Source organism: Pinus tabuliformis, chromosome Q (genome assembly GCF_031772625.1).
Source record: "Pinus tabuliformis cultivar Carrire ecotype Pingquan chromosome Q, CPIR1, whole genome shotgun sequence".
NCBI classification, from domain to species: Eukaryota; Viridiplantae; Streptophyta; class Pinopsida; order Pinales; family Pinaceae; genus Pinus; species Pinus tabuliformis.
In genome coordinates, this window is record NC_142296.1 from 438,629,049 (window position 1) to 438,656,802 (window position 27,754).

The 27,754-nt window shown below is 39.0% G+C and overlaps 1 protein-coding gene across 4 annotated transcripts in view; it reads right to left on the reverse strand.

Annotated features, from left to right (window-relative positions):
* Positions 1-27,754, reverse strand: part of LOC149220101 (uncharacterized) — a 492,965-nt gene that overhangs the window by 128,555 nt on the left and 336,656 nt on the right. For all 4 annotated transcript variants that reach the window (XM_089382722.1, XM_089382723.1, XM_089382721.1 and 1 more), the window contains one exon: positions 3,307-3,375. In XM_089382722.1, coding sequence (XP_089238848.1) covers positions 3,307-3,375 — 69 coding nt within the window. The remainder of the gene's footprint in view (positions 1-3,306; positions 3,376-27,754) is intronic.

The window sequence follows — 27,754 nt, forward strand, 5'->3', positions numbered from 1 at the left end:
AGTTTTACCGACTAACCCTACTGGTGCAAGTAAAAGGATGAAAGCTACAGAAATGGATGCCATTGACTTCTAGAAAGGTAAAATGCATGTGACTAAGCTACTTCTGAAGAGAAATATGAAGAAAACATCTTTTTTCATTTTTGAGTAATTTCGCAGAGTTATTATGCATGTGCTTTGACTATTTTTTCTGTGCAGAGGTTGATTGGCGAAAGGAAATGCTTGCAGGAGGTTGGGAAGGTGAGAAGAGGACCTAAGGGGTCCCTAGCACCCTTCCAGAGAGTTTCACAATGATCGGATCTCAAGAAACCGCTTTCGTGAGCTTCTACAGGAAGTCTGCAGGGGTTCTACAAGATGTACTGTAGCTTCTACAGGATGTTTCTACAGGATGTTCCGAAAGGGAATTTTGAAGGGCTGATGGTGGAAAAAAGGTGAAGAAGTGGGTATGGAGGTGAGATAAGGGTGTTAAGGGGTCTAGGACCTGGTGAATGAGGCTAAGGAGCGATTGGATTTGTTCGAGAATGGAGGGAGCAATGATGCACAAGAATGTAGAAATTAGGGCAAAGTGGGAAAATGAGGCAAATGAAGGGCAAGAATCTGAGTTCGGGGATGGAGCAGGTTGCATTGATGGGGTAAGGGTAGGAAAAGAGGTATTACAGATGCTCTGCACACTATTTCTCAAGACTGGTCGAAGAAATACTAGAAAAACCAAAGATCTAGCTATTTTAACCTACTTTGACCTAGAAACTAGAAACCATGATGGACAGAAGTTTATTGGCAGAAAATCATGTAAAACAACAATGAAAACCAAGCAAGAACAGATCTAAGCATGTAATCATAACTGGTATCAACTTTTGCAACTAAGAATCTAACACTAGCAATTGCATGAAGAAGCAAGAACAGTGTTTTTGTGGCAACAAGGACACCTCGGTCTCAGCTCATGGTCCCAAGGAGGGAGAGATGAGATCAAGGATTGCTTGATGGCATTTTTGTAGATATTTTCCTTTACCAATCTATCAAATCAACCTAGAGCATGAAAAGCTATTTCAATCATCAAAAACAACCTAAGTAACAAAGCAAGATCTTATTCTAAATAACAGATTTTATTCTAAGAATGCAACAAAGACACATAAAAGTACACAAAGGAGGTACTGGGCACTTGGGTTGGGCCCAACCCCAAGAGCTACAACCTCCTAAGGAAGATTAGAGCTGGTGCAAAGCTGGATTCATCTTTATTGATCAAAAGAATAGTTACATCCCAAAAACTGTCCACAAAAAAAAAGCTTGAAAATGTGCTGAAATGCAGAGCTAACCTACTGACTAAAATCTAACTAACATCTGACTAACTCCTCCTAAAATCGAACTACAAACTGACTAACTGAAATGAGGCCCCAAGCCCTCTTATTTATACAAATTGAGGACCCCAATAGTCCTCCTAAACTTTAGGGACTCGGCTGCCAAAACTTGCAGTTAACAGCAACTTTACTAACCCTTGCTTGGCTGCCCTTGTGATAATCGATGTGGTGGCCCTTGAACTCCAAGCTGCTGGTTGAGAATTCAAGGTAAGGGCTCATAAATGAAGGGGACACCTTCCTACAAATCCTCTCCACGAATTTGGCTACCAAGTGCTCATTTAAACCTTTGATTTTGTCTCCAAATTGACCAAAAAGACTGCATAAAGCACACATTAGACTTGTTGGCATAATGACTAACCCAGTTCACTCTATTAGCATAAATATAATCAAAAACATGCAATAAACTAATGAGAATGGTGGATTAAGTCGAATTACGAGGCTGAATGAGCCCATATAATTACCCATTTCTGGGGCTCATAAATATTATTATTCTATCATAATGGAAATAAAGAGTATCCCTTCATCATTTGCACTCATGGTTGGATTTATGGAGCTTCCACTTCTTGGAGCTTAGTTGACATATATTTCTTGAAGCATATGGTTGTTAAAGGTTTTCTACCTTGTGGATGTTGTTGTCAATAATTGAAGTTTCTCTATCTTGTTTCTTAATTGGTGCATAAATATTTATGGTGAAATGCTTAAGTCTTCTACAGGATGACTAGATTGATCCATTCAAGGGTGAAACTACTAGTTGGAAGTAAGAGGTTTTGGGGTAACTCTTCTCCTTCTTCATTTGTTAGTTTGATAATTATTTGGTGCCTTTCTTTGTCTATCCATCTTGGAACCCTAGCAAGAAGTATTATGTTTATAAAGCTATAGTTGATCTTGTTGGTGAAGATTGCTCCCTCAAAGACCCTTTCTTGTAGGTCCTTGATTTTCACTGCTAATATATATTAGACAAGATATTGTTCATCCTGCTAGGTTCTAATCTCTTATTCCTAATCCTTGAATGGAATCGACCAATTCTAAAGAAGGGTTTTCTTCGTGGTTCCATAAACCTCTTTGATTCACTTTGACTCCATTTCCATTGTTGGATTTGGCATTGGTTTGTACTTCCTTCCATCACCTCTTTTGAAATCCAAAAAAATCCTAAAACATCATTTTACTAAAGCTAAGCTCACTTCCCTTGTGCCTCATTGCTTGGATTTAGTGATCCTACTAGGGATACCCCCCTTCAGTCTGAGGAGAGCTAGCGCAAAGTGAAGAGGATAGGTTGCTTAGGTGAAATGTTGACCATCTTCATAGTTTCCCCTTGGATTGTACCTTATGAATTAGGGATTTATTATCAAGTACAATTTGGGAGGTAATAAGTTGCGTTAGATAGTCTGCTTGGGTGGCTTCCTACATCTTGGACCTATCTTGAGTTGGAGGTCATTGTGTGTGTGGCGTCTTGGCATAACTTTGAAGTGGTGTTGGCGTAAATAAAGGCTTCAAATCAAGCTTCATATTTGGTAGTATAAAGACCTATCATTTGTTGGATGCTTTAATGTTTATTATAGGGCATATCTTTATCTGCATTATAGATTATAAACCTTATCAAGTACAAGTAAACCATATCACATCTATTAACTATTTATATGATGTCTAATATTGCAAACCTCATATTCCATTTAAATTATCATTTTCAAAATCTAGTCCCCACCTCAACAAGTTTTGAGAGATTGTGAAATAATTTAACTCATTGATAATCCTTATATGGTTTTGTCATAACTATGGTGCCCATATATTGATAAACTTAGTTTTCTTACATTTTCTTCTTCATGTCTTTATGCTAACTACAATAAAAATATATATATAATGTGTGTTCTAATCTAATCATGAAAGTTTAATTTATATATTTTCCTTTTCTTCTATAAGACATGAGGTACTTAAAATTAGAGACATTCCAACTTACCTTCAGAAGGAATGACATCAAAACGGCCAAACAAAACACTGATAATCCATAACCAAGAAATAGTAGAATCTGCATATACAACAAGATGATGCTTACCAAGAATGAAAATTATAGTTATTTTCTTTAAACAAAAAATGCATGTCTATGTCAATACCATATGCCAATATACAAAATTGGAGAGTTGCGTCGTGTGTTTCAAATCTTATCATTAATAAAAACCTACATTTATGAATCATAAGTGTCCAATGAAACCAATTATGAATGATAAAGTTATTGAATTATGACAAATAACGTTATTGTGTAGACGTAAAAGATAGGCCTTTCCATAAAATTCAAGTTCAAAGCATTTATGCTAGGTGATTTTTGGAAAACATTTGGCTGCAAATCACTTTTAAATATGAATGAATCATCACTCCATGCAAAGTTAATATAGGTGTTCTGCGTTCTTCATTCTACTATCCTCACATTTTAATATAATTCAAGTTTGACCATTTTTTAGAACTACAATTTTATCAATTAAAATGCATTTCTTACTATAGGGTATTAAGAGTTAAATCAAAGATGAAATTCATAACTTCAAATCCATCCCTATCCTAACTTCTTACACATACAGAGACATACACATAGCTTTGGTTTATTTTCTATGATCCATTTCCAACTTCATAAATTATACACCTAAGCAAAACATAACTTCATCCATTGGTCAACATTCAAACCAATGTTAACAACAACAAGAAATTGATGTGAAATTTAATGTAACGTAATGGTACATGTTGATGAGAAATTTAATTGAATTAGTTGCACGTCTTCACCTATAAATACATGACATCTATAAGAAGCAAAGGACCTTTGAACAGGACAACTTTCAAAAGGAGGAATCATTGTTTATATAGTTTAACAAGAAAGCATTTGATCTAAGATTAACATTTGTCTATGAATTGTGCAAGAGTTTGACAAACCTTTCAAATCAATCATTATGAGAATTTTGAGGTCAATAATGGGCCTCAAAGCAAAACATGTATTAAAAAAATTAAATTTAAAAGAGTCAATAGGATTCAAGATGATGATGTCATTCATACACGAAAATATTTTGGAGGGAAAAGAAGGAAACTACGTTTTAAATTGTATTTTCAGCTTATCTCCTTATAAGTTTAATTAGATGTCAAGTGTAAACACTCATTGGATGCGGAATTAAATTTTACATCCAACACGTACCCACTATGCATACTTATGAGAAGTCCCATATTAAAAAAAAAATTGAAGACACATTAAGAAAACATGTTCAACACATTTTTAATGTATCTTCAATTTTTTTAGATGCGGGTCTTCTCAAAACTATGCATAGTGGGTACTCATTGGATGCGGAATTCAATTTTGCATCCAACAGGTGTCTACACTTGACATGTGAGTAAACCTATATGGATATAAGCCAAAAATACAATTAAAAAAAAATAGTTTCTTTTCTTTTTCTTTAAAAATTCACAACTATTATATTGTTATTTTCCTTAGAAAGCCCATTTTAGACCTCAAAATTCCCCTAATGAGATTTGTCAATGAAGAATAATGTAATCATATATCTTTGTAAGTGACACACCAATATAAAAGTTAACATCATACATTAGTCAACATTGAAACCTACATCATCTACAAGAAGTCAATGCCAACAAAGCAACATGCAATATGATGGTAACATAATGGTGCATGCTGATGTGGCATCTAATTGAATTAGTTACAAGTCTCCAACTAACATTTTAATGATGAAAAGGACTTGTTGGAGAGGATTTTTTGACACCTTTCAAAAGGGGTTGATTGTTTTACCAAGTGAAAAAGAAATCATTTTGATTAAAGAGCAACATTGTATATGAATTGTACAAGAGTCTAACAAGCCAATCAATGGCTAAGATTAGATTTGGCTTGATCCATGACTTTTGAAACCTTCTAACCCAGTTTTATATTAATACCCATTAATATTTTATTTTTCCTAAGTTTAAATTTAGCAGCTCCATTAAAAATATTAATTATTTTAATATCTCCCAAACTAGGTACAATCTGTCCAAACCATTTTTGGGTCTTGGATATCTCATGTTCTTTAGCCTCTCCACCAATTTTCATGGCTAGAGCACATCTGATGCTACCCCAAATCAACATGTGTGCTAGCATTTCTTCCAATGTTTATTCTTCCGCAATTTTATTTGTGTTTGTTGTAATGTGATTTATTCAGTATTTGTCGTATCAAACAAAAAATAAATGGTTAAATAAAATTAACAATTAGGAGAATAATTTCCCATTGCTACAATAAGATTCTGTTTTTCAGAATTTTCACACTATGAACTAGGAACAACAAGCAAACTATAAAATTAACTACCCAAACTAGAACACCAGTGAAAGTGAGCAAATATGAGCCATTTTATGAATTTGGGGAAATCTGAGTACAAAATGAGAGAACAATGGAACCTAGGCTTTCCAAGCAAGCTATGCAAACCCTAGGTGAAATCGTGTTGACCCAATTGCTAAAATGGCTCTAAACTGATAATAGGCACTACCCAGAAAATATCCTACAAATTGCCAAATGGAATTAGACGTTCTGCTAAAAATAGTACCCATAATTCTTTGAAATTGCAGTTGTGAGCTCCTCTCCTCAAACCCAAAAATACCTAGAAAAGGTTTGGCCTATCTCCAAGCCAAAATCGAACCCACGAAGTGGTGCGAATTCCCCAGCTAATTGGCGATTCGCCCTACTATAAGAATGAGGATTTCAAGCCTAAATATCACTTGGAAAATTTTGTAAAAATAGCCCCAAACTCCTCTCACCAAACCCACAAAAACCCAGAAAGGGTTCGCGCTGAATCCACCAACCCCCAGTGAGCCCCAACAAATGCAAATCGCTCAATTTGGCTAGAAAATGTTCCACAATACTGATACTGCTAAATTAGGCCCAAATCCACCATTGGAAATCTATCCCAACTCTGGCTAAATTCTCCATTGAGGAATACCTCCAATCTCTAGCCCTTATCTCTCCTCAACCTCTATTCATCTAGCCTCTGTGCAAGCCTTCCTAGAGACCCATAGGAGGCTCGGTATATATGGAGTCACAAATGAAGGATAAATAAACAAGTGGATATAAAGTGACCCAAACAAACATTTTCCAGAGAGGATCAAGAAAGGAGCTTGCTTGCTTTCTAAGCAAGGTACATTGTCTGCTAGGAGAAGGATGTGGGAATTGAGGGTTAGGTTTATGGAATATGATTTGTGAAAGAGTTTTCCAATCCCTAAAATCCTTATTGAAAGTGGTATCCCAAATGGTTCATGAAGAACTATCTTTCCAAAGGAGTGGGACCACATGGGACCAAGTGGATCCAGCCTAGGTCAAGGGGCATGGATCTAGCAACCAATGATGTTCTTAACCTAGACAAGGAAGGGGAAAGGATCAAAGTAAGAATTTTCACTTAAAGGTGTTGAATTGATCCTATGAGGCACTAGCCTTGGGGATACTAGGGCAAAGTTCGATCTTGGAGCTAGGGATTGGCTTTTCTCACAACTCCACTATCGGAATGGCTTCAAAATTGGAGAAGACCTTGAGGACACATCAGCGCAGGAGAGGCTAGGAGATCAAACTTTTTGGAGGGATTGTTTATCGGGAAAATGATGCCCTAGGTGACCCAACTAGTCTAGACCTTGAAAAACGTGAAGAGGAGTTGAATTTTGAGTGACCACCTCTTGGTAGATCAGTGCCTTAGTCTTGGTAGAATGGAGTCTACGATAAATACGAATGAGGACCTTGTTTCTCATTCAAAGGGAAGCAACCTTACAATTTTTATACTTCGACTTACAAAAGGTGATGGCTTATCAAGATGAATTCGTTGATAGAATTATCCCTAGGAAATTTCATTCAAATTACATGGCCCATTCATTGAGAGATGTTATATAGAGGAAAAATTCCACAATTTAAGCAGTAAATGCATGCAGCAACAAAAATAGCGAAATTCCCAATCCAATATATATGACAGAGTAAAACAAGAATAGCATTAAAATCATGTCGTTAAAAGTAATAGAGCATATCCAACCATCCACAATTTGACAATAGAGAAGCTCCAAGATAAGATAAACCAAATCCAAACATCAAAATTCGTCCATAAAGCTCCAATTCATCCTCCAAGAAAAAGTGTGAAATTCTCAAGAGAGAGAAGAGATCCAATCTAAAGTGATGATGAGCAAATGAAATCATATCACTTGTATTTATACACTAATGGGGAGTTCGAATTAGTCTCCTAGGCCTACATAAACCCCCAAAATAAAATAATGTGCTAATAACATAACTTTTGGTGACAAGCCCACCAAACTAGCTAACAAATGAAATAATAAGCCTCTTAAGAGGTCATATGATAAAGAATACATGTCGTATAGCCCTCCAAGAGGCCTGATGAGGTCCATAGGTTTTGTTGTCCCTTAAGAAACCAATTTCCTGGCTGTGTAGAAATTGTGCTTAAGACATTAATTTTTATTATGCATGTCACCTATTTGTATAATGTATCCTCATGTGAAGGACCTGCAGGCCCTGACTTTTAACCTTTAATATTTAGCTGATATGAAAATCTCAGAATGCCATGCGATGTTGAATATAAATGTTTTGTGAAGAATTCCTTGAGAAGTTAAAGATAATATGTTGTGTTTGACAGGAACTATTATCTGTAACTTAGAAGAAATATAGAGGTAGGAACTTTAAATATAGGAGCGCTCTTTTAAGGAATTTTAACTTCATTCACATAAGTAAACAAAATCCTGTAGCTTCATTACCATATTTAAAGAAAGGAAGAAACATGATGACACATAACAGAGAAATTACAAAATCAAACCCAACAATGTGTGGAAAACTTTTGATTCTTTCGTTAATCATCAATTTATTAAGAATACAACAACATGGTCTCCAAGTTCTTCAAAATTCGGACCATTTTCCTATAATTTTGCCTCTTTTTATACATCATGGGGCAGTTGGTAATTACCAAAACTGTCAAACTACTTAACTACCTTCTAATTGTCTAAAGTAAAAGTCATTATAGAATATTACATTAGAGGGTAAAGACACCTCATTTTCCTTGAGAAATAAGATAACAACAAGTAACAGAATTTAAAGTATGATTGGTGATTGTTGCTTGTTATTTGAATCTGTGGCTTGAGCAGAAGGTCCTGCTGATGCATCCTTGGTCTTCTCTATCATCCATTCTCTTCACTTTCTCCATAATGGTACATTTGACTTTGGTGCTTCCTCTAACTTGTCAAGTGTTATTCTGCAAGCTGCAATCCTACTATAAGTAGGCTTATCTGTAAACAGAGTCTTCACCATCCAGAGAAGCTTAAAATCTTTGTTAAGGTAGTTTACAATGGTGGCCCCCTTTAATATTGTTGTCTTTTCATGAGTGTTATCAACTTTGCTCTTTGCCTCAACTAGCAAAGTCTCATATGTCTTCCATGGCAACAAGTTTCCTTGTAGATCCCAGCAAGAAGGAACTCCAGCTCTGAATCTTTTATCAAATAGAATATTAAACTTGGGAACTGCTTCCTTCATTTCATTAATCTTCTTCTCAGCAACATTCCTGTAGATATTTCTCACAATCATTTTGTTAAAATCTATTGCACAAGATGTTCTGTCTGGCATGTCATGTTCCTTTAGTTCTATATTATATTTAGATTTAATGAAATCTATCATCCTCTTTGCAAGCTTTGATCTATCTAAATCTTTTTGTTTATTTTTCATGACTACCTCTTCCATATCTCGAACTAGTGTTTTCTCTTCAGATATAATAACAAGAAATTCCCAAATACCCTTGATAACCTCAATGACTTCATCCCATAGGATTTCTCTGGCTTGAATTAAGGACATATTGTCCTTCATTTTCTCCTTTAGCCTTTTGATTTCATCTTCAGCCCTTAGGAGGTCTTCCCTGTATTTCTTTGCATTATCCTTCTCCCTTCTTGCTTCTTCTTCACTCAAATTCAATAGCTTGCAAGCTATTTCCAACTCTCTTTGGGCTTTCTTTACATCATGCTCAGCCATTTTAACCTCTGTTTCCAACTGTAAAACCTGTGTTGCTGGATCATCTGTGTTGGTTGGCATTACTATTGTACAAACATGATTGTCCACCTGTCATTGCAGCTTGTTGAAAGATTCTTTAAGTAAAGAAACTTCTTCAATTTTCTGCAACACATCCTATAGGAGCTTCTCCTTTTCATTTTCTACTTCAGCTATCCTTGCAGGTAGATTCAACTTCTTTTTCAAAACAACAATCTCTGACTTGGTAGATTGCAATAATTTCTGAACAGTAGGTTGGTCATCAGGATTGACACCTATTTTAATGATGATTTTCTTTAGCTCATCCACCTGAGCTCTGGAGTTGGCTTTCTCCAACTTTAACTGCTAAATTACCTTATTTAGCATTTTTTCTACCTTGACAGCTACTGCATTTGTCCATGTAAATCATTTACGATCAATTGCCCAGTTTGCATGTGCAAATTGATCTTGTCAAGCATTGGAAGCTTGTGAGTGTCAACAGTTAAATTCACAGTCTTGAAATTGCTAGTAGACCCCACTAATATTTCAGTAGGATGAGAAAAAGCAATTTTAAGTTGGCTCCTCTCCAAATCCATGGTAGATAGCAATCTAGTTTGTTCAAGAGTTACCTGAGACTCAGCTTGAGCCTCCATATTTAACTTCACCTTCTAATTTCTCTCAGCTATCTAAGAAAACATACTTTGAATTAAAGGAACCTGATCATGAACAGGTTCTCTGGAAGATGGGGAAGCTGGGGCACCTTCTATTTCTCCTAACTGAATCATCAAACCAGGGTGTGCTGAAGACATTGCATCCTGAAGCTTGGTCCTTTTTGCTGCTTCAGATTCTTCCTCATCCAAATCAATATCTTCCTCTCTAACCCTCTTGACACCTTTTTTTGTAATGCTAGGGGTTTCAGTCTCTGTCCCCTGATTTCTCTGTTTCAAGTCTACTTTCATGTACAAAGGTTGAATATCCATTCTCCAGTCTTCTCTTTGAAATAATTTGATGAGGGTCATAAGCCCACTCAACCACCTGTAAAAGACACATGTCATTCAACAATCTTTCAACCTCCTGGGCAGCCTGTCTAGTGTTTACAATGAAGGGTCCCACTGCTTTAGGCAACTTGAAGAAAAATCCTTTCTTCATATGAACAAAATGAACTTGATCTACATTCAAGCTCTGCCTGATAAATTCAAGGGCAAAAAGCCTCCTTGGCACAAACTTAGGTAACCTGTAAGACTTGACAGAGCCCCCATAAAGCCTAATCTCTACATGCTCTTCAAAGATGAACCAATCCCCACATCTCACATCCTTACTCAATTGAAGAAATTCTTGAGCTTTAGGAAGAAAAGTTGGGGGTAGGGTTCCATTCAAGATTTTATAAGCCACTGGAAGGAATAAAGAAGTAAACTCAAATAAACCACTATCTCTTGGATCACCCCTTATCAGGTCTGTCCAGAATACAACTGACTGCTTCTTTTTATTGATATCAACAACATTTATACACAAATCAGAAAAATGTTCAGCATTCTGGTATAGAAATAAATAAGTAATGACTGAAGGAAATTTGAAGGACACAGTGAGAAGCAATGTCATAAATTGGGTATTGATAATATCTACCCAAAATGCTGGAATGTCTAGTACTATCTCTGGCTTCATCATTAAGGAGAAAAATCCCAGCACAACTTTATCCACCTGCTTGGAGTCTTCTTTTTCTAGAATCTTGGCAATTACTTGCAAAACAGGTCTTATGTCAACTACAAATATTTCTAAAGAGAAGAGATTCCCATCTAGGGAGAATTGACCAGATTTAGGGGCCAGGAAAGAGGTGACATGAGAAAGTTCCTGAGGAGACATGTTATCATAATATGAAATCAGAGATTCTTCAGTAAAGGTGGTGTAAGTTCCAGACACAGGGTAATTCAAAGCTTGGTGTATTAATTGTGAGGTTACTTGAAAAACGCTCTCCCCTGACTGATTCATTATAAAACATTTCTTGGGGTACATTGTCGAGGCTAGCCATTGAATAAATTCAGGGAATAAATGAGTTCTGGGGAAAAAAGTAGCTAAAACACCTAACCTAACCATTGCCATGAATATAGGAGACTTTTTATGGTTCAGGATGACCTCTTGATATAGTGAAAGATGTTTAATTGTGCAGAGGGTATCAGAAATATCTCATTCGACATCCATTAATGGGGTATGGATAACTGATGAGGAACTTACTTGTTTGGCCATGGTCACTGTAGGTGACAGTTGTTGGTGACAATCGCTGATGACAATTGTCGGGACGGTTGCTGACTCAGACTGCAAAACTGGATGCAAGGTTACTTAGTACTAAAACAAAAGACTAATGCAATGGGGTTTTGCTTGTCTTTTATATATATGATAATCAAAAGGAGGGAAAACCTGTAATTAATGTAACTAATTAATGGAGTGGCAGATGAGGTGACGGGGTACGGTGGATGAGGTGGATAGTAATGAATGAGGGTGGCAGATGACGTGGAGGGGATGAGATGAAGTGAAACAATGGGGGTGGCCCACTGCGGGGGTAGGGAGTGTACGGGAGGTTCATCAGGCTTGAACCCCTGCAGCAATCTCAGGCCGTAGATCTCAGTCAAATACCTTGACGTCATGGTCAACTGCGGGGTTTGAGCCTGAGTTATAACTCGTGCTCATTGTTCCCCCGCAAAGCACTTTACTCGCTTCTTGAGCCCATGCTTGCTTACATCTTGTGATATCGCTCGAACTTTAATATATGGGTCGGGGCCCCACCTTATATCGGATTTGAATGCCACCAAAAATAAATCACTATTTTCGGACTTTCACATTTTCTTTCGATTTTTAAAACATAATATTTGATTCTTTATTTTATTTTTTGTGATAATATTGAAAATGAAATTTAAATGACGATGGATGCTACAACAGGTACCATAATGAAGAATAGGACCCTCAAAAGTGACAGACAAGGGGTTGGCTCCTTGTTCTCCAAACAATAAACCTGTGGTGCTCCCAGTGGGTGTGGGAGCAGACTAATAACCTCATGGGGCTCCAAATGAGTCAAAGATGTTGTAGATCATCTGTAAGGGCTCTGATGATGGTGTAGCTGATGCCACATCATCCTACAAAACTTGGGTCAACTGCCAAGTGCATGGTACATCTGTGGGGTCGGCTGAGCAAAGGTGAAATAGGTGCATCTTCCTCGTCCAATAGCTTAATCTCAAGCAATCTCTGAACATCCTCGGGGATCCATGGAGTGGTTTCTATTGATGTGGAGGCCCATGGTTCTCAACAAACACCCTACATGTGCCAATGTAGCCCTCTGAAGGGTTGGGACCCTATATACAGAGACCAAACCCAAGATGGAGACCATCTGCAATCCTACATAAGATCCAATGCATCCCCTAGCCTTCCAGTACAACAAGTCATTAGAGAAATCGAGTAAATGAGCTTACCAACCATGGACCACAGGGGGGGACTTCATAATTGCCTACCCTTCCATAATGGGCTTGGGACATGTTGAGCTGCCTTTTTTCCCAGATTTTTACAATTTTTATCAAATAATTCTATGCTTGTGACAGGTGTTTTTAATCATTATTATCTTATTAAGCTGATAATTAGAGGCATTTAGAGGCAATATCTATTAAATTAATAAATTCTTCTTGAAGAATGTTTTGTGGGTAAATTTCATTAATAATATGTCTTCTTGGTGGTAGATGAATAAGTCTAGCACCAACAGTGCAAAAATGCTTCTTAAAATGCATTTGAGTACGGAATGAGATTACTGTAGGTGAAAATATGAATTTTGTGATAAAATGGTGAAGAATTTTGAAATTCCGACACGCGGGTTTTGTTCAGAGCACCCTCATTCAAATAACCCAGAAACAGTTTGCCAAAATTTGACATTATGAGGAAGCTATGGTCATGGGAATATTACAACACAAGTTAAGTACAGAATCGGGTCAAAATCCGGATTTGACTGTTTTGGCCACGGTTTTGATAAGCCTCTTATGCTCAAAAGAAGGAAATAGTTCCTCCCTCCATGCCATGATCAGGATGCACTTAACCAAGAAGATTATTCCAAGAGATTTGTTTTCTTTTTATGGGTTAATTTGTTATGCATTGGCTTCTTTTATGTTTTAGATCACCATGAAAAAAACAAAGGAAGGCATATCTCTTTAATACTGTGGTGAACGTGTCTGCTGGGTTGTTGAGGAAAGGAGTTGCGACAAATATAGCAGACCACCGAAGCTCAGCCAGTTGTGATCGATGTGCCTCTACCAGCAATGCGTAAGGGCCAATTATTTCTAGAAGCCATTCACCAGCCCGAACCCAATTGGAAACAAATCCTCTTGTTTTGGTTGTAGTTAATTTATATTAACAAATGATCCTAAATTTATATGCCATATAACAATCGATAAGGTTAATTAGAGGCAGCACTGCTACTATATAATGTAGATTGTTGTTCACGCATAGAGAGGACGGGATCGCACAGGATCGCTGGGATTGCAAAAGAATGCTACGTGGAAATCAAAACCTGTACATTGTATTATTTGCAGAGTCTGGATTTCAATTGCGCCATAAGAGGAATCTGAGCCCAGTGGAATGATCCCTGGAGGGGACCACTGGAGCCCAGCATTTAATTATTTAGCATTCATGTAATTTGGTTTCAGTAGCAATATGATTTTGCAATTAATTTATATTTTCCAGGCTAATTCAAATTTCTGAGATGGGTTGTTGATTTGATTTTTACAGTGAGATTGAGCTGGTTGTTCGGGCCCATCAGCCAGTTCGTTAGCTAAATTTCTTAGGATTTATTTATTTCACTGCATTTTATTTCCTGTTGGTGTGATTTATTTTACTGCATTTGATTTCATGTGTGAGTGATTTAAATTTTGATTCTGCATTTTCGTTTTTTTTTAGATCTCTTTTATGTTTTGATATTTAAATATGCGGCTTTGATTCATGAATTCGGTGATGTCATTATTTTATAATTTATTTCTAAGTATATTTAGTTAGCAAGCATTTTTTTTTGTGTTCCTCATTTCCACTATTTGATGTGTTCAAATCATTATCTAGAGAAATAGATTTTTAATCGCAAGGATTTATAATGGAGATAATAATTACGATATGATCATTGGAAACTCTGATTTGATTAATTAATATTATTTGGGCATTCACAAGCATTTTTAATTCTAGTATTTTAAATATCCATCATTATAATTCAATCCCAGAATTAGCATGAGAAGACTTTCAGTTCAAGTCCATGAATTGTCCAACAAAACTCTTTGAGAATATCTCTGATCAACAAACTTAAATTTCTTAAATTGAACATTGCAATTCCTTTCGAGTAGCAAGAAGCATTTAATGATTTTTCTGAAGTACATATTTTTAAAATAGTTGAAATTGAATTTGTTTCATGCTTTCATATTTGTAGTATAGTTGTAGTCTTTTAAGAAGCTTTGCATTTTTTATTTGTTGCAGTGTGTTTACTATGGAATGCCTTTTCTTGCATGATTTCCTTTTCGAATTGTTTTGATCTTACAAATCCTTGAGGTCGTATTCTGACATATGTGGTGCTACGTCTCTAAGTCTTATGACCTCGGATTCACAATTTAAATGTGGGTGTAAATCTAGCATTATACCTCCCAACAGGACAATCATGGGTTTCTAAATGATGGAGGCTCATAGAACTTGTAGGAACCAGGGCGATGCCATGATGATGGGGTAGAGCTCATGTGTTGGTTTTTTCCCAAGTGCTAAATGTGTTTTTCCTGACCATCGTTTTCATTTTGAGGTACATTTTCCTGTTGAATGTGGCCAATTGTGCTTTTACTTTTTTTTTAGCTGCATCAACCTCCAGGGCATCATTCAAGGCCTAACCCAAGGTGTGGGCAAGGGGAAGGGGAGAGCTAGCCCTATGTTGACCTAGTGGAGGAAGACCCAAGTGGGAGAAATGATGAATGGGGTAATAATGAGTGTAAAGGGGGTAATATGTATGGATGAGGGAGCGGCACCACACAACCAAAATTAGGGTTTCCCGTGAAACACCATCCCTAAATCCAAATGGTCAGTAAAAGAGACCCCATGGGACTAGAATCCAAGGTTAATATCCAAAAGGGGGTTTAGGGGACAAGAGCACAGACTTAGCTCATTATTTCCGCAGAATCCCCCCATTAATCCATGCTCAAAAGTGTCCATAATATGCAAACTACAATACTCAATTACCAAATGACAAGGCATACCTTTAGGTTCGGGAGACCCACCTTCAAACATACGATCATGACAGATGGGTGAGGGACCACATGGTTGGATCAGGTGGTGGAGAAGTGGCACAATGAGTTAGTTGGTGGCTGCAAGGGGCTGTTGGTTGTAAGATGAGGACCATCTTGGAGAGGAAAACAAAAATTCTCTTAGGGATATCACCCAAACAATGGTGGGTAACATCTGGCTCCAACTGGGACATTATCTGTCGAAGAAGTGGATGAAGCTACTCGAACAAGAGGTCACGAGAACTCCAACAATATCTTGGTTGCTACAAACCTGTCACCTGCGCATATAAGAAATGAAGAACACGGGGCAACATTATTTCGTGGCGTCTCATGATCGCACATGCTTAATGTTAGGCCATAAAATCAACAGAAAAATAAAATATGAAAATTTTAATTTAGATGCAACTAATCTACCATGAGAAATATCAAATGATGTTAGTTCTAACAAGAAAATGAGCATGCAATGCATCCTATCCTAACATGCATAGAGTAAGGCTAATACTAAGTGTAATCATAAAGCGAGTGCAACCAACATATCATCACATTAATATACATTTGCCCGCCAGTATGATTATTCATGTAACAACTCCCAAATCGAATGTGGACATAGTCACATGGCGGATGAAGCGGGTGAGAGGCGGGAAAACATGATCTCCATCAGAGGTAAAGGGAAGTCCTAGGGGAAAGAAAATAGGTCGATCTAGAGGTCCCGGGCTTTCCTTCTTCATGCAAGGGAAAATAATAATTCTCCTTTCCAAGGGTATCGATGGGTATGTCATCGCAAGTAATGCCCAGGATAAAGGGAAATCCAATCTCAAATTCATCTTTTTTGTCAGTATCATAAATGGGAGCATAATCAAATTGAGGCCCAACAATCTCCCATTTCTCCTTTTCAATACGAAAATAATCTCCAATTGTTGATTTTGGGTAGCATCAGATGTTCTCTAGCTTCGAAATTTTGTGGAGGGGCTAGAACACATGAGATCTCCAAGACCCAGAAATCGTTTGGAGAAATTTCACCTGGATGAGGAGTTATTAAAATAATTAATATTTTTAATGGGTTCCTAAGTCTAAACTTAGGAAAATAGAAATATTAATGGGTACTAATAAGAATATGGGTGAGAAACTTCTAAGTGACGAGGATCAATTCTGTTTTAATCTTAACCGTTGATTAGGGAGTTAATCTCGGCTGTTGATTCATCAACAAGAAAAGTATAAGAGGAGGCTTGAGGGTCAGTTGGAGACACAGTTGAGAGATCAGTCAGTTCGATTTTTCTGGGGCGAGGTTTGCTGAGAAAATCAAACAAGTGATCTATTGCAGTGAGAGGGGCAGTAGCAGAAAGTTGAATCAGAAGGGAGTTCTGAGACAATGAGTACCAGGAAGAGAGGCAGAAGTAGCATCAAAGAGGTAGCGCAGAGGCCTACGTAGCCTAAGAAGGGGCTCACGCAGAGCTGACACAGGCCAAGAGGGTTCTTGCAGTGGCAGTGCAAGATAATCGTGGAAGTTCGAGATTTTGTTGGGAGTTCGATGTTCTGAGTCGAGAGGGCTGAAGTCGAAGCTTCTAAGGGAAAATTGATCCAGTAGAGAAGTGATGCAGTCTCCCAGAGGCAAGACGTTAGCCCACACAGAGAAGATTGTGCTGGGATTTTCGCAGTGCTTGTCGGAGTCAACCATTCAGTGGATCAATTGAGACTTGGAGAACGAGGTAAACCCTCATATGTATTTCTTATTGCGGTAATATCTCTGAAAGGTTAGCCAATGTGAGAGGCAACCTGTTGTACTCAAATTCTGCTTGCTTAATAATACAAACCCTCTATATGCTGCACCGTTTTCCCGCACTTGGTTTTTCCGAGGACGTTTGTCCAAAAATGACGGTGTTCCTTGTGTATTTGTCTCATTCTATTTTCAGTTCATGATCTATATGTATGTGTAGTTTGCAATAGTGTTTTAATCGTTGTTTAAATAATTAAATAACTTGTTGAATGTAACAATAACTAGGAGATGATAAACTAGTGATTGCAGTAGGATTTCTGACGTGTAGATTTAGAAATTTTCACATGGTATCAGAGCATTGAGATCATAGGATACTGAAGACACTAGCCGGGAGATCCAGAGAATTGCTGTAGAGAAGCAGTTGTCCCGAGTGACAACATTGTTTCAGAGGCAGCGGAGCAGCTATAGCAGTGACACAAAACCAGAGGAGTGATGCAGAGGCTCACACAGTGCTTGCGTCAGCATTCTGAGCTTGTAGAGGGAGACGCAGTACCTGAGAAGAGCTCACGCAGTGACTGCGTCAGCTCTCTGAGCCAGCGCAAAGCCTGAGAGGCTCAATTCAATCAGTTGTCAGGGCTGGAGAAGCAATGCAGATTTGATCAGTGGAGCTGGTGGGACATTGTTGTTGTTGTTGTAGAACAGTGTTTGTGGAGACAAAGCCGAGGTAGAGGGAGTCACTGCCTTGACAGATTTCTAGCCAAAGAAATCTAGATCCGGGTTGCAGCAACAAAGGAGGATTGGAGAGGAGTGATTCGACATTTGGCCGGAGGATTTCCGTGAAGGAAATCAGGACTCAGAGGGAGTCTAGAGGAGCTTGTTCCTTAGAGGATTTCTAGCACCAAAGAAATCCAGATCCGAGTCTTTCTTAGTAGCAGGAGAGGGAGAAGAGAACCAGTCCTATTTTTTTAGCAGAGATGGCAGTCAATGGACTAAGGGATTAGGACAGATTGGATGGAGCATCCAATTTTGTCATCTGGAAGGCCAAGATCCTGGCAATCCTAGACAAACATCGCATCAAGGACTATGCCTTGAAAGTAGTTGTTGTTCCAGTTGACATTGATCCGTTAAAGAAGTACGAGGAGGCCCAGGCGAAGGCCAAGTGCATGATCCTAGATGGGGTCAAAGATCATGTAGTACCACACATTGCTGAGAAGGAAACAACAAGGGAGATGTGGGAGGCGCTGACCACCTTGTACCAGGGCACTTCCGTCCAATGGAAGATGCTATTAGAAAATTAGCTAAGATAGTACCAGATGCAGAAGGGAGAAGAGATCGATCCCTTACTCCTCAGGTTGCAAGGGATTCGCAACCAGTTGACTTTCGTGGGGTCTACACCAGATCCTAAGTTCATGGTCAGGACTGCCCTAAATGCAGTCACAGAGGAATGGGAGACATTTGTCCGAAGAATCTTGGGCAGAATGACTCTCCCCATTTGGGAGGAGCTGTGGGTAGCTCTTCGACAAGAAGAGATCAAGAGGTTGACCAAGGCAAGGAGTAGCGACAAAGGAGCCTGGGTCAAGAAGGAGGAGGGGGATGCAACTCTCACATCATCAGGACATAAAGGGCAGAAAAAGAGAAAGAAGAAGGATATTTCCAAGATCAGATGCTTCAAGTGTGGGGAACTTGGACATTTCCCCACTCAGTGCCCCCAAAAGAAGGGCAAGGAGGAGGCTTCTGACTCAAAGGTTGCTCCAACGAAAGCTGACAGGGAAGGCGAGGATGACAATTGTTCCATTAACGCTCATGCGCCTCTGGAGAAGAGGTGGGGCGACATGGAGTTGTAGTCGAAAGGACTACATGTTGGGCAAGATCCTTGAGGTGCCCAAACTCTTGGATCACATATGGCTATGGGAGCCCTTAACGACAGTAGAAAAATGATGGGTGCCAGTTGGAGTGAGGTGTGATGGAGCGACAGTGGCAGAGCTAGAGTGCCAAAGTCTGAGGCAGTGCAGTGGATGTTGTAGCAGTGTGAGAGGCACAGAGCAGTTTGTAGCAACGCAGTAGCAGCAAAGGGTCAGCACAAATTAGCAGCAAAGGTAGCTTCAACATCACGAGACATCCAGACTGACCAGCATGTTAGGTTTTGGGTGAAGTTTTAGTTGCTTACTTCTCAGCAACTAAGTTGCAGTGCAACAGTTAGCAGTGGCAGTGCTATGGGCAGCATGAGGCAGCATTTTGAGAGGGAGTTGTAGTACAGATGTAGCAGTGGCAGTGGCAGAGTCATGGGCAGCAGTACAGGAAGCAGTAGTGCAGTGGATGAAGGGCATCAAGCCAAGCATCAGTAGCACAGAGGACCGATGCAATGGATCAGTGTAGTACTTCTGTTGAGAAGTGTTACCAGAGCGCATTCCTCGCTAAGAGGGAGTGTTTATTTTGGGTAGCATCGGATGTGTTCTAGCTTCAAAATTTTGTGGAGGGGCCAGAACACATGAGATCTCCAAGACCCAGAAATTGTTCGGAGAAATTCCACCCGGATGAGGAGTTATTAAATCATTAGTATTTTTAATGGGTTCCTAAGTTTAAACTTAGGAAAATAAAAATATTAATAGGTATTAATAAGAATATGGGTGAGAACTAAGTTCTACTTTGAAGGCAACATTCTGGAAGAAGTTGCGGATTACAAATACCTCGGAATTGACTTCAACAAAAATCTAAGCTGGAATGGTTGTAGAAAGAAAAGAACTTTGGGGGGTTGGAAAGCATTTTATGCTTTTCAAAATAGGTGTAGAGAGGCAGAGTTATGGGACTAGAAGACCACTCAAACTCTTTTTGGGCTTCTAGTGATTCCGGTGATTCTCTATGGTTGTGAACTGTGGGCTAGCAGTACCTCCGACATGCAGTGGAGACAAATTGAGAAAATTCAGAAGCATTTGATTACAAACAAATTTAAGATTAAAAGTGCAGTTCCTTATGATATCTTGTTAAGTGAAACAGGGACTGCTCCATTTGAAGCAATTGCTATGGTGCGAGTCATAAGGTATTTAAAAAAATTGAGCAAAGGAATAGGGTAGATGGCCTAAGGTTGTCTTTAATGATAGATTGTGCAAGAGCAAAAAAACTTGGATACAACAAAATAACAAATGGTTTAGTAAATAGGGTATTTTCTTGAACGCGTGTCCCATAAACAACAAAGAGATAAAAGCTTTTGTTATGGAAAAGTTCCACAAATGAACTTGGGATAAGGAGCTAGGAAGAAAGAAAAATTACTATATTGAAGTGTTTAATCCCACTCATAATCATCAACCAAAAGCATACATAGAGGCCATATCTCTTGGAGAGCCAAAATTCTTATTGCTCAGTTAAGGACTAATTCTCATCAACTCCGTTGTGAAACAGGGCGCTGGAAAAGGCCAAAGGAAGTGTGGGAAGAAAGGGTATGCATTTTGGTTCTTCCGGAAAAGTGGAAACAGAAAAACATTTCATTTTAGAATGTGAGGCCTTCAAAGACAACAGGGAAAGTTATGCAGATATGCTGGTAGCTAGCTCTTGGGATATTCTATTTAGCGAGGGGTTTGTCGAGAAGCTGGGAGTATTTATTGTGAAGCTTCACAGAAAAAGGGCCGAATACATCAAGCAGATGAAGAAGCAATCTGTCCCATATGCTATCTTTAGTCTCGTGGATGTTAAAATAATTTCTTCTTTCTTCTTCTTCTTCTTAGTTGTTGATTAGGGACTTAATCTCGGTTGTTGATTCATCAATAGGAAAATTATGAGAGGAGGCTTGAGGGTCAGTTGGAGATGCATTTGAGAGATTAGTCAGTTCGATTTTTCTTGGGCAAGGTTTGCTGAGAAAATCGAACAAGTGATTTGTTGCAGTGAGAGGGGCAGTAGCAGAGAGTTGAATTGGAAGGGAGTTCCGAGACAACGAGTACCAGAAAGAGAGGCAGCAGTAGCATCAGAGAGGCAGCGCAGAGGCCTACACAGCCCAGGAAGGGGCTCACGCAGCGCTGACGCAGGCCAATAGGGTTCTTGCAGTGGCAATGCAAGATAATCGTGGAAGTTCGAGATTTCGTTGGGAATTTGATGTTCGGAGTCGAGAGGGTTGAATTCGAAGCTTCTAAGGGCAAATCGATCTAGCAGAGAAGTGACGCAGTCTCCAAGAGGCAAGATGTTGGCCCACACAGAGCAGACTGTGTTGGGATTTTCGCAATGCTTGCCGGAGTCAGCCATTCAATGGATCAGTTGAGACTTGGAGAATGAGGTAAACGCTCGTATGTATTTCTTACTGCCATAATATCTCTGAAAGGTTAGCGGTGTGAGAAGTAACCTGTTGTACTCAGATTCTGCTTGCTTAATAATACAAACCTTCTATATGCTGCAACGATTTTCCCGCATTGGGTTTTTCTGAGGACGTTTATCCAAAAATAATGGTGTCCCTTGTGTATTTGTCTTGTTCTATTTTCAGTGCATGATCTGTGTGTATGTGTAATCTGCAATAGTGTTTTCATCGATGTTTAAATAGTTAAATAACTTGTTGAATGTAACAACATGTAGGAGATGATAAACCAATGATTGCAGTAGGATTTATGATGTGTAGATTTAGAAATTTTCACACCAATGTCATCCTCCAAGGAGTTTCGATGAGCTACGATGGCATTCACTCGGTATACTCCATCATCTGCAAAGTTTGGCTTTCATTATGATGCATTCTGACAACTTTCAAAAAACAAAGTTATTAATGGGCCTGACTCAATTAATTATGCTTAAGATGGCATTTCGGAAAGAATACTTGACAAAACACCTTAGTGTAATAGCTCATTGGAACCAGAACAAGAGGATATACAAGATGAAATGGTTAGAAGTGAGTTTGAGTGGCCTGAGGAGACATGGTGGCCAATTTACCATTTCCCACATTAAAAAGATATTTTAATTGAATTAAAAAGAGGGAAATGTGCTCAATGATTAAAATAATAATAAAATAGGAGGTTCTAGAGGGGTTCATCAGATCTATAAAAGAGGAGGAGGAGTCCATTGGAGGATACCTTGGATTGTTGTTATTTTCTATTGATGAGGATTGGAGAACCTAATTCCCAACTTCTAGGCCCCAGGATGAAAACCCTCTAGTGTGCTAGTGGGTGTTGTATGAAAACCCAACACCCTTGAGGATATTTCACTCAGAAATCTCACAGTGCTTCATTGGAGTTTTGGAGAGAGCAGTTTGCAGTAGCAGGTTTAAAGCAATCTTCTCGTTGGGCCATCTACATCATTGCCAGGGTCATTCATCATTTGGGTCAAAGATCTTTTCTTGTGTTTGCTCCGCTTGCTTGGCAAGCTTAGGTCCCACTATTCCTCATGTTGATGCACTCTTTCCAGTGGATTAATAAAATGACTCAGTGATTTTATTGGCATCTATTTGTGTAACAATTTGCTGGTTGCGTATGTATTTGCGATTATTTTGTTGTTCGAGTTCATTTTTGGTATCTACTGTTAAATTTTCCATCAAGGATATTACATTAGAGTGGTTTAGCTAGAGGGTTAGTAGATGAATCAGAGTATGTGTAGTAGCTTCGTGGACAGTTACTGTATGTTGCATATGCCAGACACCAGCAACGTGGTCCGACTATAGAGGAGATGTTTATGAGAGAGAACACTTTCCTAACTAAGAGGGAGTGTTGGATTTTGGTATCATCAGACAGGGGTTATAGTCTCGATTTGTGTCTAAGAGACTAAGGAACACGAGATCTCCAAAACTCAGAAAAGGTTTCGCAAGATACGATTGTGAAACACGTTAATTAAATTAATTGATCAATAATTAAAAATGCAGATCGAGAATGCTATAGAGACATACGGATTAAGTCTAAGATGATCTTAGTCGTCGATGAGGATCTAATCATGGTTATGAAGCTCCAACGAGAGATTATAAGAGCAAGTCGATGGGATGGAGATAAACACAGTTTACACAGTTGCGAGAAAGAGAGCTAGGCAGATCAAGCTATCCAATGCATAGAGATTCAGCAAGGGAAGAGTTTGAGCCAAAGGGAGAGCATCGGAGAGAGGGAGCAATAGAGAATTCCAGAGGAGTTTCCCAGTAGTTTTCCAGTTTCAGAGAGGCAGGAAAAGGGAGGGAGAAATCTTCTACAGAGAAAGTCATCCAAGCAGTGCGAGTTAGCCAATCCAACTGAGCAAGTTGCTAGGAAGGGTTTGTTTCATTTGTCGGATGCCAGAAATATTATCTGGAAGGCAAAGCACAATTTTCTAGAGGTAGGGGGAAGCTAAATGGCCTAGTTGGAGGCAGTTTCAGGGGCCATCGAGACTTGGGCAGGCCAACAATGCGAGCATCCAAGAGGCAGTGCGAGCAGGCCATAGGGAGGCCAAGTTATTCTGCGAAGGGAAAAATTTTCTCCTAATTATTTTTGCTAGATATTTGCAGTAGGATTACTAATTGGGCACCCAGACACTGAAAATTAAACCCTCATCTGTTGCACTAGTTTTCCCTTTGCTTTTTTCCTGAGGACTATTAGTCCAGAAAATTATTGTCTATTTTTATGTGTGTGCATCTGTTTCTCAGTTCCTGGCTTTTATTTTCCGTAGCGTTTTTATGGTGAATATTGCAATTTTGAATTATTTGTTAATTTTTATAAACAATTAAACTACTAACAATTAGGAGAACAATATCTATCAATTACAATCGAGGAATTTTCACACTAGGGTGATGGCCATGATGAAAGGGTAGAGCTCATGTTTGGCTTTTCCTATGTGCTATATTAAATGTCCCGGCCATCTTTTGCATTTTATGATATTATTTTCTTTTGTTTCTTGCTTGTGGCGATGATATGCTTTTAATGTTCTTTTAGTTGCATCAACCTTCGGGGCAACATTTCCAAGCCTGACCCAGACATGTAGACAAGGGAAGGGGGCATACCAGCCTTGTGGACCCAATGAGGGAAGATGATGAAATAGGGCTTGTAATGTGTGGAGGGGAGTGAAATATATGAAATGGGAAAACAGGACCGCGCTAAAAAATCATGGTTTCCCAAGTAGTGCCCTTCAATAGTCCAAGGCCAATAAGGGAGATCCCATAGGACTAGGATTGAGTATTAACCCCCCATTTAAGGTGAGGGAACCAAAAGACAATCAAAACCCTTCTTTCTTCCAAGTCACCCTATAATCAATGCCCAATATGCCCAAGGAAAAACAAACATAAGCACCCGATTGCACAATGAAAAACATACCTTTAGGATTGGATTTCCCACCTTCAAACATATGCTCTTGAGAGAAAGGTGAGGGTACATATCACTGGTTTAGGTAGCGGAGATCAAATGGCACAATATATTGGCTACACTGGTGGATGTCAGGGACTGTTGGCTACCAACTAAAGAAATGTCTAGGAGAAAAGTTCTATGGGGTCACCCACTTTTGGTGGGTAACAATATGTATATACCCTTGTTGAGATGAGGGGTAATAGGGTGTGATATCCCCAATTTTATGAATTGCTAATGTGTAGCCAATTTTGTAATTTTGGAGCTGGAGACATTTTTGGCACAGGGACTTGGGAGATAAAAGTAAAAAATTGCAGCTCTCATGGAATGTGGGGGCCACAAGAGAGAAATTCAACCCAAGGAGAGAAAGAAAAGAAGGTGCGAATTAGGGAGAGTGGGTACCATAAGAGAGAGAGAAGAGGCCAACAAATCATAAATAGAGCTTGAGGGCCTCACTTTTGGGATCTTATGGCCATTTTTACATCTTAACATACTTCACTTGAGCTACTTAGCCAAGACAACCAATGTTGTTTAGCACAAGGGGATTCCCAAGAGGGAATTCCATCTCTACCTCTGTGAACTTCGAGTGTCACCCTAGGAGATATTTTGAGATTTATAGGAGACCCTTTCAGAGCCTTTGTAGAGACACATCGTATCATCTTACATCTATAGTGTGCTTCTTCCTGGGCGTAGAGGAAGAATGATCTACTCATTGGGAGGCTAGCTACAGAGGGTTCTAACACTGGAGGATTTATAGGAGTTTGTTGTCATTTTAGCTTGAGGGTTTTTGGTGATTTTGCTAGGATGTAGTGTTGGGGATTTGAAGAGCCATTTCCATTGATTTTAGCATTGCGCAAGGGGTCACTGGCTGGATTTGCACAAGGGTCGAAGGAAAAAGGGAGTTGAGCAGAGATAAGACCAAAGGAAAAGCACCATTCCTGTAGGAGGATTTTGTACCATTCTCCAATGACATTCAGTGGTGAATTTGGGCTTCTTTCACCAGTTTGGTTTCTATAGGGCGCAGAACTGGTTAGTCTGGGTATTGTGCACTTCTTGGGGAGTGGGTTCCAGATGATGTTGGGTTTGGTGTGAAAATTTCATCTATTGCAGCAACTGGAAATTATTCTCCTAACTGTAAATTAAATTATGCCGTTTATTTGCTACGACAAACAATGAATAAAATCACAACTGTAATTTTCACCATAAAAATACTGCGGAAAATAAAATACTGGAAACTGATAAATTCTAGCACACACATAAGAATTTTGACACAGTTATTTTTGGACAATTATCCCTGGAAAAACCAAATGTGGGAAAACCGTTGCAACAAACGAGGATTTTATTATTATTCTTAAGCAGCAATTTTGAGTACAATAATTTAGATGCTCTACTGACAATCTAATCTGAGGAAAATACTGGCAAAATTATTGTGAGAATTTTCTCACCCCACAACTAATTTTTGCCACCAAAATTGCCTCCCTAGCCACACGCTAAACCTTATGCGTCACCCTCGACGGGGTGTTTACGCAGCATATCTGGGGATTTCGGCCTTCCTCAAACTGCCTCTTCCCGGGACTAGAATATTTCCTCCGGGAATGTTGCTAACTTCCTCTACCACCTTCTACTCACCCTTTGGTTGTATCTTCTCTGCTGAATCTCTGCCACTAAGAAAATCGAACTGCCCGGGCAACTGAGTATCTGCACTAGTGTATTCTCCATCACCACATCGATCCCTTCTTATCTCTTCCTATTGGCACTCCAACGGCCAAGATTAAATCTTAGTCGATGGCGCAGATCATTTCTAGATCGATCCGTGTGAGTTTCTTGATTATTCTCATCGTATCTCAATTAAAAATGATTAATTAACCATACTCCCTAAGTTTAGACATAGGAAATATTTTAAAAACGGACAATAATCTAATTGAGATACTTCTAGGTGGAATTTCCATAAACGATTTTTTAGGTTTTGGAGATCTCATATATTCTAGCTTCTCCACCAAATTTCATGGCTAGAAAATATCCTATGCTACAAAAAATAACACTCCCTCTTAGCGATGAAAGTGTTCTAATGTTGCACACCCTGCCACATCACTATGTCTCTGTATCATCTCTTGTCACATTGCTGGTGCCCACCAACTACTGCGCAACTCTGACGTTGCATCTGTGTTGCTGCTGACATTGCCATACTGCTACCAACACTGCATCTGCATGCCAACTCCCTCTCTTCTGTTTCTCCTGCAATTGTAACATCTACAACTGAAAATCTGTCCTTGCTACTGGAACGGGTTCTCCACCATACCTATCTGTTCTCTGAAATAGACAAACTTATCTCTCCCTAGAGATTTTTTTGTTACTTTTTGTAGCAACGGATGTGTTCTAGCCACGAGATTTGGTGGAGAGGCTAGAATACATTTATTCTACAATACCCAGAAATCGTTTCTAGAAATTCCACCTAGAGATGACTTAATTAGATTTACTAGTCAATTTTTAATATTTCCTAAGTCTAAACTTAGGAAATATGATTAATTAATCATAATTAATTAATTCATGGTGAGAATGTTCTAGAAAAGTACATGGATTGATTTCTAGTTAATCCTAGCCATCGATTAAGATTTAATCGTAGCCTTTGAAGTCTCAATGGAGGATTATAAGAAGAAGTCGATGGGGTTTGGAGAAGACACACCAAATCATTTGAGCATTCGATTTTGCTGGGAAATCGATCTCTAGAGTAGCAACATTCAGTTGCTGGAGGTGATTCAGTGAGATCAAAGCAGTGAAAGAGGGGCAGAGAGAGTGAGGTCGGAGGAAGCTTTTACAGTTTCGGCGAGTACATTGCAGAGAGGCAATGATTGTCACAGAGAGGCAGTGCAGAGCCCTCTTGGGGGAGATTTCCATTTTACTGGGGAGAAGGAGAAATTTTGAGCTAGAAGCTGGGCAGAGGGTCCGGAGGCAAAAAGTATCAGTTTCCCAGACAGCAGCTGATGAGAGAGTGAGAGGAGACGCAGTTTCGTGCTTGTGGGACATAGTACCTGCATAGGCTGACGCAGTCACTGCGCAGAGAGAGCAAGGAGCATCTCAATTCAAGCTAAGGTCAACGTTAGATCGCCTATGGAATGAGAAATTTTTCTCACTAATTATTATTGCCAGTTATTTC